Below are 13,498 nucleotides of genomic sequence, written 5' to 3'. Positions count from 1 at the left end.
AGGAGATGATCCTGCCCCTCTACTCTGCTCTCGTGAGACCTCACTTGGAGTATTGGGTGCAGTTCTGGTGTCCTCAACATAAAAAGGACATGGAACTGTTGGAACAAGTCCAGAGGAGGGCCACGAGGATGATCAGGGGACTGGAGAACACCTCCCATATGAAGATAGGCTGAGAAAGTTGGGGCTGTTCAGCCTGGAGAAGAGAAGGCTGCGTGGAGACCTCGTAGCAGCCTTCCAGTATCTGAAGGGGGCCTACAAGGATGCTGGGGATGGACTATTCATTAGGGACTGTAGTGACAGGACAAGGGGTAACGGGTTAAAACTTAAACGGGGGATGTTCAGATTGGATCTAAGGAAGAAATTCTTTCCTGAGAGGGTGGTGAGGCACTGGAATGGGTTGCCCAGGGAGGTTGTGAATGCTCCATCCTTGGCAGTGTTGAAGGCCATGTTGGATGAGGCCTTGGGTGGCGTGATTTAGTGTGAGTTGTCCCTGCCCATGGCAGGGGGGTTGGAACTAGATGATCCTAAGGTCCTTTCCAACCCTAACTATTCTATGATTCTAAGAAGTTCTTCCCTGTGAGGGTGGTGAGGGCCTGGCAAAGACTGTCCAGAGAACTTGTGGCTGCCCCATCCCTGGCAGTGTTCAAGGCCAGGTTAGACAGGGCTTGGAGCAACCTATTCTAGTTGAAGGTGTTCCTATCACTGCCTGTGGCAGGGGTCTGGAAATGGATGAGATTTAAGGTCCTTTCCAACCCAAACCAGTCTGGGATTCTATGAACTTTTCCAAGTATTACGCTAGCAATTTCTTTGTTCACTGATGAGATACTATGCAATACTGAGGAGGGATAATGTTCATTCCTGTTGGAGCATAAAAGAACAAGGCTTTCTGAACCACCCTCTCCTAAGCCCTATCACAGACTTCCCCTTCATAAAGGTACCGCTTCACCATCCTCCAAAGAGGAACACCCCAATCTATGCACACTTTGTTCCCAGTGTCATCATCTCTTATCCCTCAAAGAAAGGGATAAGAAAACGCAGAATAACTGCAAAATTACTTTCCTACTTACTAATGCTAAAAATAATAAATCTATAAATACAGACTTAATACTTTAAAGTAATTATGTGCCTTCTCCATGCCCCAGAACTGCCACTGCTCTAAAAATTACCCTGGTGCCACCTGGATAAGAGTTTCTCAAGGTCTTGATTTTTTACCTTCACATTTTTTCTTTCATGTGTAAGTCATTAAACAGCAAGGCTACCTAAGTCTGGCAGAAGACAAGATGAATGCATACTCTATACTGCTATAAGTATGATGCCATTACCCTACATTATAGGTTGATACATTTAAATAGTAGCAAATTTTATTAAACAAGGCACGTACAGTGCTATTTTTTACATAATGCCATATACCTGAATTTCGTAAATTTCCATCCTCTAAAAATCCATCCACTTTCAATGAAAGTATTCTAACAAGTCCTTTTTCTTTCCTGCCAGTCAAACACCAACTTATTTAAGGGAAAGAAAAAGAAAATATATTTATCTGCAGTCCTTATGAGAGAAAGCCCTGAATAAAAGCTCTTTATTTCTTAAGTTATTACTCTGGGATAACAGGGAATTGATCCTCAGCAAACCCAGACTCAGCATCATCCGGTGACTTCAAAACTGCTTTTTGCATTTTAGAGGCAAAACTATCCTCTTACTGAGCTGCTTGTTTCCAGTAGAAACCCTTTTCAGGTCACTGCATTTGCAGAATATAAAAAATATTCAGTTTTGGTAGAGATGTTTGATTTGTCTTATACTATTTACGCATCTTGTACTTTATTTTCTTAAATGAACATTCCAGTATAAGTGTACAAATTTTAGAAAGGACTCTAGAATTTCAGATTTGAAAGTGACACTTGTCCTAGAAATTATTTCATAGAAGAAAACCCTAACAAAATAAATATTTTCAATTTTTTAACTTCTTCTGTCATTTACATTATCTTGGTAAGTCTTACATACTTGAAAACCATTTACCTCCTCATCTAAGAAATATCTTTAAATATAGCATATCCATCAAGCAGATCACCAGAATAAGGCATGCACCAAGAAATCCTCTGACACACAGAGGTTAATGAATGTGCCACAGCCCACAGAACCTGTTCAGAAACAACATTTAACTGTCACCTGCTCTACTCGAGTGACCAGAAATATTCTCTTTGCTTCTAGACTTCAAGTCTTAATTGAAGTTTCCATTGAGCTCAATAAAACAATGAATTATTTCAAACTAGCTGAAATATCCTTCCAAATGTTGCCAAGTACTCCTTGCTTTCCCATATATCACTCCCATATGATACACTTATATCTATATTAGTACCATTTGGGGTTAGAACTGACAAAGCAGACACAAACCTTCACACTTCCCTCACATCCCTCCATTTTTCGCTTGCATTTGCCTACCAAATTAACTCAATTTCCTGCTACATGCACTTTTCCTGGACAACACTAATTCTGAAACAACCGCAGTGAAAGAGTAGTGGACTGCTGTAAGTGGAAAGGAACTCACAATGAAGGATTGTCCCAACACCACTTTACAGAAGCACAGAGTCTTTGTAGTACAAATACTGTGTTATTTGCTTCCCCCTGTAAAGTACTAGCAAGCGAAAATATAATCAGCAGCAGGGAAAGCAAGTTACTCAGTACAGTGCATAATTGGAACTTGCTCATACCACCAACAGGGCTTCAAAATAATTGCCTCTCTTTCACAGTACCAGCAGCAAACTTAACTAAAAGCTTCACATCTCGCTATCAGTCAGACTGTCTGGAGCCTATCAGGGAGTAAGTGTGTTGTCAGGATAATGTGCACACTCTCTACAAACAAAGTTTCCCTTTCTTATTAGGAAGGAAAAGAACACTTAAAGGCAGCACAGTAAAAGCATAATGCTTTTACTCTAGCAGCAGTTATGCAATCCCAGTTTTGAAATCCCTGTTTGGTACCTACACTGGGATCTACAGGCTTGTGGTAGTTGCACTTAAATCCATAAGTAATTAATGCATAAGTGCATAATGCACTTATGTGATTTATTATGCACATAAGTGATTAATGCATAATTGTGCATAATGCACAATTCATTGTCCTTTACCAGACGGCTCACCAACACTAACCTGAAGAATTGTTCACAGACTGCCCTTTAACACACATCAGGGGTTCACTCATCTCTAAAACACAGCTTCCTACCCCAAAACTTCACCACAGCCTTAGCTGAAGGGCCCTGGCTAGCACAGAGGTTGACTGTGTGTTGCAGGAGCGGAGCCTAAGGAAAATCTCCAAAATCAAAAAAAAAAACCCAAACCACCAAACACTACAGCTTCCCATTCAGCCTATTCACAATCCAAAAATAAAATAAAGAAGAAATGAATTACAAATAATAAAAACCACCAGCAAGCACAAACCACCACCTGGAGCTGGGTTAACTTGAACACTGGTAAAAACCATTGACCAAAGGTGATGCCAAGGTCACAGAGCCAGCAGCTTCACAGGCGCTTCCATTTTGGGCCCCCACTGCAATTCCAAGGAAGGAGACTACACCAGTCCTGAAGACTTCATAGGGCTTCCCACAGGCAAATACACACCCTCTGACAGCATCACATGGTGAGGGAATTGTGTAGGGATTTCACTCCTTTGCTTCTACATTTATACCTCAGCGTGAAACAGAAAATCATGCTCAGGCTTCTTACAAACAAATCAGATTCTGGACATTTTGTCACTATCCTACAAATAAGACAGACAATAGAAAATGTATAAGGCTTAAGTGACATCCCTGAAGCTATATCCATAAGTCCATTGCAGATATGGCTACTGGCAGAAAGAGGGAAAAAAAAGGCTCTACCATGAAAATGCAGAATAACTGCAGAAAGAATAAATCCTTTCATGTTGGTCTTGGCACAGAACGAAATGAGCAATCGACAAAGAAGCTCAGGTACCTACTTTTGCAGTCATTTTTGCCAGGAGTTCTTGCAAATCCATGATTCCTTGCACCAGACTTAGAAAATCGCTGCAGGTCGGGCATGCTCAATAAAGTAAGTGTAAAAGGAAATGGAAAGGAAGAGAAGGAATAACCGTAAATAACCAACACTACATCAAGACTTATCTGAACATAAAATGCAATCTGTTTACACAGAATATTTGCCTTCTGGAAGCCAGCACATGCAAAAATGTCAAGCCTGAAACTATTCTTTTTAAAACAAAGAAGGAATTTGTATGAAAAATCTGAAATAGAATAAAGAAATTGCTACTTACTGCGATTCAGATTGGGACACTGTGTTATATAGCCATTAGGTATAAAGATGACTTTCACATCTTGAATAATACCCTTTGTAAAAGAAGAGAAAACTGGTAATACAGATTACAAGCATTCACCACCTAGATCTGTACAAGCTGTTGCACAAGTCATTTCTTAAATGGAAACACAAAACCTGATCAACTCATTCTTCTCATGAGGACAATAACTGAAGATGGACAAAATATAACAACTCCTCCCATTTTCCTGTGTGCTTGGATATTAATTTTCATAAAACACAGAAGTAATACTGCTTTGTCTTTTACAATCAATATTACAATTTACAAACCAAATACAAGCTGCTTAAATGTCTTAAAATGGGGTGAGACTGACGAGAAAGCAGGGAAATAATATGCATTATTCGAGCCTAAGACACACTTCTCCAAAAGGCAAGAGGAAAACACAGCAATACTCCTCAGTCATTTAGGGAAATAAGACTGTGAAAACAAATACTGTGAAAAGATAAGGATATAGTGCAAGGGGTAAGTAAGAGTCTACACTTGAGATGTTTTGTTTAGTTTAGCCTACTAGCTTTGTAGCTCAACAGGCAGATCATGTAACTGTGCCATCAGTTAGAATTAAATCCTTTCTCTAACCCAGGCAGATGGAAAGATGCCCTATGCAGGGCTAGCAGAAATCAGGCCTCCAAGGTCAAAGCCAGCTACTGCAGGTTGTATGAGGCCTGAAACTGAAGCAGGCAGGAGAGGATGGAGGAATCAAGAGAATCAACCAGGTTGGAAGAATCCAACCGTTCCCCCAGCACTGCCAAGGCCCTCAGTAAACCACATCACTAAGGACCTCGTCTACATGATTTGTGAACACTTCCAGGGACAATGACCCCACCACTGCCTTGGACAGCCTGTTCCAACATCTGACCACCTTCTCTGTGAAGGAATTGTTACTAATATCCAGTTTAAACCTCCCCTGGCGCAGCTTGAGGCCATTTCCTCTTGTCCTACTTGTTACTTGGGAAAAAGAGACCAACCCCCAACTCACTACAACCTCCTTTCAGGTAGTTTTACAGAGCAGTAGGTTACCCCTGAGCCTTCTCTTCTCCAGACTAAAGCCCCCAGTTCCCTCAGCTGTTCCTCATCACACTTGTGCTCCAGGCCCTTCACCAGCTCCATTGTCCTTTTCTGGACCTTCTCCAGCACCTCAATGTCTCTCTTATAGTGCAGGCCCCAGAACTGAACTCTGGATTCAAGGTGCGGCCTCATCAGTGCCCAGCACAGAGGGACAATCACTGCCCTGGTCCCGCTGGCCACACTATTGCTGCCACAGGCCAGGTTGCTGTTCACTTCTTGGCTGCCTGGGCACAAGGTGAATCACATTCAGCTCCATCAATCAGCATCACCAGGTCCTTTTCAACGAGCAGTTTTCAAGGAAGGACCAGAAGGCTCAATAAAGCTGCATCCTCTTTTGTCCCTTACTTGCAAGGATATTCCTGATGAAAGCAGCAGACACCAAGGGTTGCCCAGTGTCCCTACATACCTGGGTCCTGAAGAACCCTTGTCCTTCAAAATAGCCTTGAAAACGCTGAGGCTTGTGCTTGCTCTGTTAAGTTCAGTACAAAGCTCTTGCTCCATCTCTGACTGTGCAACAGACTTAATCCACGTGATCCAGTAGCTTTAATAATGTCATGGTCACTAAGGGAGAGGAGCAAGGGAAAACAAGGGACTTCCAGCGCCACTACTTGCACTCGCCCTGACTGTTAATCAGATGCTGTGACACAGCTCTATCTCTTCCCAGACACAGAAGAATTTCATTAATTTGAAAGGAAATTCATCATCGTGGCAGTTATTAAATTAGTGCTTTGTAAGAGTATCTTCTAGTTTTCAGTTAAATTGCAATAGAGTGAATTTTGCACACTTAGGACATAGCCATTTGCTTAAAACTCCATCCATAAATACAATACAGGCTCATACAGCCCTTGAAGCCTGGCAAGTACAGTAACATTCAACACTGGCATGCTCACTTGCTAAAGGAGCAGAAGGTAATCAGCAAGCACTCTTTCCTGCCTACTGTTTCATGATAAAGTACTATCTGAAAATATTATCAGACATAATCAGATCTTTCTTGCAGAAGTATATACATTTATTAACCTTTTCATCTACGAGAATAATTAAACCGTCGTAATAATGAGAAGTAATACTGTCAGTGGCAATAGGACATCCTGAAAGCCATTTTTCATCCTTTCTGCCAGCAGCCATCACCTAGAAATTAGAAGGTGAGACATACAAATATAGTTCCATGGTGAAGCCTCTCGAGTAAAAAGCTCAACCAAGAGTAAATGAGATGACAAAGTTCACCAGACTGTATCACTCAGCTACAAGACATCATCCAGAAATAAATGTTTTCCTCAGCCTGATTTTTAACAGTGCCTGTTGAACCTCAAAAATGTTTGTTGCCTCTGCGCCTCATCACTCAACTGTCTTTTAGACAGATTTGCATTTAAATACCACGTGAAGAGGAAATACAACTATTTTTTGTGCCTTGATTTCTGGCTACATGAAAGCATGTTACCATGGAAAAATATATGAACTTCAATTCACAATACAGATGCCTTCTAAGTCTATAAACCCTCTGAAACAGAATTAATACAATCAAATATAGAAGTGAACCCTCAAAGAGCACAAATTCTGCTGATGCAAGACTTCATTATAAGCAAACACTTATTACAATCATAATTATTGTAACACATACGAACCAACTTGAACTGTTCTTCCTTCATCATTAAGTCTGGGTTGCTGGGAGCTGTCTACGATCACAGCCAGGAGAATTAGGCATGCAAATTTCCCCAGGGGAAGCCCAGGGCCCTGGTTCACTTTGGCACAGGGTGGAGTTCTTCAGTCCACAGTCTATGAAGGATTCAAATCCATCAGGATTTGGTCATGACAGAGAGATGTCAGTGGTCAAAATCTTCCCATTTTTTCCCTTCCTGAGCAGACATCACCTCTATGTTATCATTAAAATATTTGGCCAATTACAACCAAAGCTGCAGCTCAGCATCAGGACTCACTAGCTTGAAGAGCCATCATCTGTGCAGGCAGATTACCAGCTACAAGATTAAATTCAGGCCTGCAGCACTAAATATCAAGCCCGTCCCATGAGGATGTAATGCAAAATCCCTGTTTATTACACTTATCATGTCTCTATTACAGACTCCTCCCACATCCTGTGGAAAGGCTCATATATTTCATGAGTCCTCCACTTCTGCATTTTCATTTCCTCCACTGGCTTTCATGCTCTTTAAAACCTACTTCTCCCACAGGCATAATGCTGCCACATCACTGTGCGAGCTGCATCAGCCAGGGCTGGTGAAAGGCTCTGTGTGGTGGCACCAGCAGATGTGCCCCAAACCCTGTCCCTAGGCAGTGCTACACCATCACCACCACATCAGCACTGTGCCCTGTGCACAGAGCAGCCTCAACAGCCGCCTCCAGCACTGCACATACCTCACCTCAGTCTGTACAACTCTGAAAGCAAAATGACTACAGGGGCCCAAGTACACATACGATGCTGTGCAGTCAGAATACGAACATACTTCTCCAGCACCTACTCTACAATCCCCAGCCAAAGCACCAGGATCAATAGAGCCAGCTCTAGCAGCTATGAAAATCACTGTTTTTGGGCATGAATCACCTGGTCAGCAAGGCTCATTGCAAAGCTCATCGCTACAGCAGCTCTTAGGGGGAAAGGCTCACTGCAGGGATAACATGAATTTTGCAGATAATTCTCATCTGACAGCAGTGGGATCCATCTCAGAGTGAGGGTTCCCTGGAATAGTTCCAAATATTTCTCAGTTGCACGTACTTCGGTTTCCTAATCTGATTATAATGGTATTCTCTAGCCCTAAAACAAATCTCGGGTTTAGGCCACACAAAGAAGTCAGTGTGTATTTTTCAAAGGAATTAATTAAGGATATTCTCTTCAAAGCAAACAGACTGAAGCCTGCTCTGAGTTTGCTCCCACCACAGCTAAAACCATTCCATCTTGTCCAAACCCCTTAGTCATAGCAGGTAAGTTACATCTAGTAAGAGATGCTAGTTGTAAGGGGCAAGACTTCAATCAATTCCCTTGGTTACAGCATGAAGCACTTCATCCCCAGCAAGGCCACAGGCAGAGCTGGGCTACTTGTGGAATAATCATTGCAAGGAAGGATGCGGAACAAAAGGATAAATAAGGAAAATGACAGCAAGTGGCCATAGTGATTTATGAATATCACATCCACTCCTTCTTCTGTTGATATACTGAGGAACTGTGATTTAAAACAGGTGTGGCACTATGGCCCAAAATGTGCTTTAAATCCGTTTGTTTATGGAGAGATGCAACAATTAATTAACTAAAGTAAGAAAATCTTTGGAACAGCAAAGATAACCCTCAAGAGCAGTATCCAGTGCTTTTTGTTACGCACATTGTCATGGCTCCAACACACAGGCAAAAATACTAATTCTTCTTTAACACCCTTATTTCCCTGCAGATCTCTGTTTACATTAAGGAAAACAGATCTAGTTTTTTATATGCTAAACCAGTGAAACAAATTGCCCTGAGAAAGAAAGGGGGGTCCTACTGAGCATGTAAATATATGGCAAGACATATGAACTCTTGACAAACTGGCAAAATCCCCAGTTTTTGCATCGAGTAACATGAAAAAAAAAACAACCCCAGTAAGATTTCTGAAACTCTTAAGCAGCACTAAAAAAATACAACCAATTATATTTCTACCCTGAAAAAGCTGAAGTCAGTAGAATATTCAAGCATGCAGAAAGCAAAGTAAGGCATTTGCTGGCTTTCATTACAATCAATAAAAATTGTCAGCTCATTAGCATATCATTAGCTACCCTGCTGCTTCCAAAGTGTTAACACATAAAAATATTAATTTACAAACATATACTATCCCAGAGTAGTGAGGCTCTGACTGCAGAAAGTAAGAATTTAAGATGGGTGAATCCAAAAGAACTTCTTTTTTTCCCTATGGAGCTATAAACAGATGTTTGCCATCTGTGGGATTATGGGGAGCAGCTGAGGTAAAAAAAAACAACAGCTGTAGAATAAAATAATACCATGGATTTCGCTCACAGTGACAGCTCAGTTGCTGGAGGATGGAATGGGCTCCAGGTTCAGAGCAACTCTCAGACCCTCAAAAAGGCTAAAGGTTACCTTCGACCTCAGTTTCACCATTAAAACTGCTAGTTGCTCGGTTATAAACATCTTCAGCATAAAATAACTCTCCCTACTGTTGAAATCTGGGGGCTTCAAGGAGAGCTCCTCAGACAAACAGCAATTTGGAAAACTGCCTCATGAACTGACAGCTCCAAAGGGAAAAAGAGTGGGTGGTAAATCACCCTGGCAACAAATCCACGCCAGTACCAAGTCCGGGCAGATCGGCCATCACTGCACTACAGACTCTCACTGAGCAATGCTGGCAGCGTGGCTTGGTACCCAAAATGGGAAGAAACATCAGAAACTTTTCTATAGCTTGGTCACAAATTAAAAGAATTAATTTTCAGGTGAAGGGGGTGTGTTATGTTGGTGGATTTTGTCGGTTCATTGGTTCAGCAATTCAGCCTCCACTAGAAAAGCATGGAGTGACCGAAAGAAAACATACAAGACACAGCTTTTCAAGATGGAGTTCATTCCTCTGTCCTTTGCATTTTGGAAATATATTGCCATTACCTGAATCCTCTTTCTCATCTGAAAAGTTCCTCATGCCCATACTGGCCTACTCGATAATGATCTGCGGAGCCTTGTAGATGGAAAAAGACAGGCTCTTCAGCTAGAAGGTAAAAGCAGCCCAAGTCCCACCAGCCAGCCAGCCTGCCAGCCAAGGCTGTCTGGAAGCAAGGGAAGTTCCCAAGGACAAAGCAGCTCATGAACAAAACTCAGTAACCAGCTATTCACTCTCCATCGAGAAACACAATGACACACTTAGTCCAGAAAAACAAATAGAAAGGAAGGAATGTACCCCAGGAACATAAAAATCTACTGCTTTGCAGCAAGGCAAATGCACTGAATACAACAGCTGGCATCTGCCAAAGCTGGAAGGTTTGCAGGCCAGAAGACCTCTGTTCTAGAAGTCAATGCTGACAGGAGCAAACAAGCAAAGAGTCATCTGAGGCAAACAGCAGAAGGGTGAGGGTATTCTGCATGTGAAACCAAGAAGAAAATGCCCTCCAAAAGTGAATAAATCCATCACTGTCTCGGCAGCAGAGCACAGCAAAGCTGTTGTTTCCTGAAGGTTTAAAGACGAAAGCCAACAATAGACTCTGGCTCTGCCTGGGCAGTCTTGTTCCATCCCAAGGAGTGACAAGGCAGAGCACAACAGGGAGGTGAAACCTCCAGGAAGGAAACCAAACAAAACCCCCAAACACTGGGCACTGCATCAGTGACTATGATACTCTCTCCATTTTCTTCAAGTGTTGGACCTGTCTCAAATCCCAAGTCCACAGTTTCTACTGAAATTCATACAAATCATATTTCAGGAGCCTAAGACAACTAAACAGAAACATCCTGTGGACTATTTATTAATTCCTTCTTCATGTGCCATTTTCTATCTGCTTACCTTAAAGAAGCCATGCTTCCTGTTTCTCTGTCCAAGCCATATACTGCTTTCTGGTGCCAAATTCGTTTCTGGGGGATCAATAATACGTTCATAAATCCTGTAGAGGAAACACATTGCCATTACTCCAATCCTCTTTTTCCTTTGAAGAGTTCCTAGTCACAATCAGTTAACAGTAAAAGATGGAAAGTAGTACCAAAACAGAAAAATGTTGTGGTTTTTTGTTTGGTTTTTTTTTTTAAACACAGTATTTATCACTGACAGTTATGAAGTTATATTGCAACTTAAAAAAAGAAAAAAAAAAAAAAAAAAAACATTAAACCTATCCATTCTGGAAAAAAAGCGCAGTCACCTTTCTAAGATCCAACCAGAGAAACAACCCTTTGGGATTTTCAGTCTGTTTAGGATTTGGAATAAACTTCACAAGGAACCTTTATTCCACCTCTCCTCCCACGCCCTTTTTCTCTCTACATTTGCACCCAGACCTTTCATTTCATGCATTTCTCCTGCTTGCTGCTATTACTGCATTCACTCAGCCTGGGTGCTCTAGTGTATTGCCACTACAGCACATCCAGCTTGCCCGCTTCACCAGGACAGGTCTGCTACAGAATGAGACCTCTGCAGTCGAGAGCCACGGAGATGCTGCGAGGGCTGGGGCAGCTCTGCTCTGGAGAGAGGCTGAGAGAGCTGGGCTTGTTCAGCCTGAAGAAGAGAAGGTTCCTTAAGGGGAGACCTTAGAGCAGCTCCCAGTGCCTAAAGGGGCCACAAGAAACCTGGAGAGGGGCTTTGGACAAGGACCTGTAGGGACAGGACAAGGGGGAATGGCTTTAACCTGACAGAGGAGAGATTGAGATGAGATCTTAGGCAGAAGTTCTTCACTGTGAGGGTGGAGAGGCGCTGGCACAGGTTGCCCAGAGAAGCTGTGGCTGCCCCATCCCTGGCAGTGTTCAAGGCCAGGTTGGTCGGGGCTTGGAGCAACTTGGTCTAGTGAATGTGTCCCTGCCCACAACAGGGGGTTCCAAACCATTCTGTGATTCTATATGTTTGGTAATTAGCAATACAGAGACATTTTCCTGGTTATTCCTCAAGGAACTGGCAATAACAGCAATAAGAAATAACAATGACAAGTAACATGAGGTCCATAAGCAAACTTTGTGTACTGCATAAACTTGCAGATGAATGCAGTAATCTACGCATCAAGTTTCTAAAATGAATTAATGAAAAACTGCTGTAACAGCATTTTTAAATTCACAAATAAAAGTATCTGGAGTTTTTAAAAAGTTTGCTTGGATTTTTTTTTTGTTTATTTTTAGGAAAGCTGTAATAAAGTTTCCATAACACCTTTTTCAGGAACTCAGACCACTACAACAGAGGTATAATCATATTAGAATACCAAAACTTCCAGACTAAAGTTACTTCCCCTGAATTCTCATTTTGCCACATAACACCAGTGGGAACCATGAACTTACCGCTTCAGAACAAAAGCAGCATGCTTAGTAGGGATTACTGAAATACATTTCCACTGCTATCCAGCCCACAAGGAGTATGCATTGCTGTGCAGTCACACCAGCAGGACAGGCAATGGAAAAGACTGGGAATGTGTCAAGATCTGTGGCTTAGAGGGGTGAAATTGTCTGTACGTTTAAAAGGGGTGAAATTATTTTTCTTCTTTCTTTAAAGCTATGGCTTTAAAACAAACACAGAAAATGAACACCACATTAAAATACAAGTCAACCAACACAACCCATTGCACAGTCATCTTCCCTTTTATACTCCAAGTGTTTCTAGCCCAAGCTCACCAAGTGTAATCACTGAATTCCGTGTTCTAAATTTGCCACATATATTGGGTTTGCATGGCAAGGTTTTGGTAAGGGGGAAACTACAGGGGTGGCCTCTGAAAGAAGCTGCCAGAAGCTTCCCCAGTGAGCAATGGAGCCAATGCCAGCCACCTCCAAGAGGGATCTGCAACTGTCCAAAGCCAAACCTATCAGCAACAGCGTGAGGAGGAAAGAGCAGCAGAACCATGTGATGAAATGATCATAACCCTCGTTCCCTGTCCCCCAGCACTGCTGGAGGAAAGAAGCAAGGAATTTGGGAGTGAGCTTGAGCCCAGGAGGAAGCGAGGGTCTGGGGAAGGTGTTTTAAGGTTTGGGTTTATTTCTCATTAGCCTACTCTGATTTAATTGTAATAAATTAAACTGATTTCCTCAAGTTGAGTCTCTTTCGCCCATGGCAGTAACTGGCGACAGATCTCCTGTCCTTATCTCGACCAATGAGCCTTTCATTCCATTTTCTCTGCCCTGTCCAGTTGAGGAGGAGGAGAGATAGTGGTGGTGTCCACCCAGGGTCAAACACACCACAGCGTGTTATTCTACAATTCATATATTTGCAAAGGCCTAGAAAAACCTCCCAGTGTTCAAGAACTTCAAGAAAGCTCTATAAAAGTGTTTATGTCAAAGGACAAAGTGTCAGATATACCAGCCACTTCTGCTTATCCAGAAAAGAAGGAAACCATTTGTCAAAACCAAATGGAAGCAATGTAAAAAGTTAGAAGCAAACTTACTATTTCCTTTAAAAAAAAAAAAAAAAAAAAAAAACCACAACAACAGAAAACCAAAGA

The 13,498-nt window shown here is 42.0% G+C and overlaps 1 protein-coding gene across 1 annotated transcript in view; it reads right to left on the bottom strand.

Annotated features, from left to right (window-relative positions):
• The window catches only part of NELL1 (neural EGFL like 1), a gene marked incomplete at both ends in the record, with an annotated part of 311,518 nt that overhangs the window by 235,859 nt on the left and 62,161 nt on the right, over nucleotides 1-13,498 (bottom strand). The window contains 3 exons of the mRNA XM_080619121.1: nucleotides 3,968-4,050; nucleotides 4,280-4,352; nucleotides 10,882-10,978. Coding sequence (XP_080475247.1) covers nucleotides 3,968-4,050; nucleotides 4,280-4,352; nucleotides 10,882-10,978 — 253 coding nt within the window. The remainder of the gene's footprint in view (nucleotides 1-3,967; nucleotides 4,051-4,279; nucleotides 4,353-10,881; nucleotides 10,979-13,498) is intronic.

Source organism: Psittacula echo (assembly GCF_963264785.1).
Source record: "Psittacula echo genome assembly, chromosome: 5".
Classification (NCBI taxonomy): domain Eukaryota; kingdom Metazoa; phylum Chordata; class Aves; order Psittaciformes; family Psittacidae; genus Psittacula; species Psittacula echo.
This window is presented reverse-complemented; position numbering and strand designations above follow the sequence as displayed.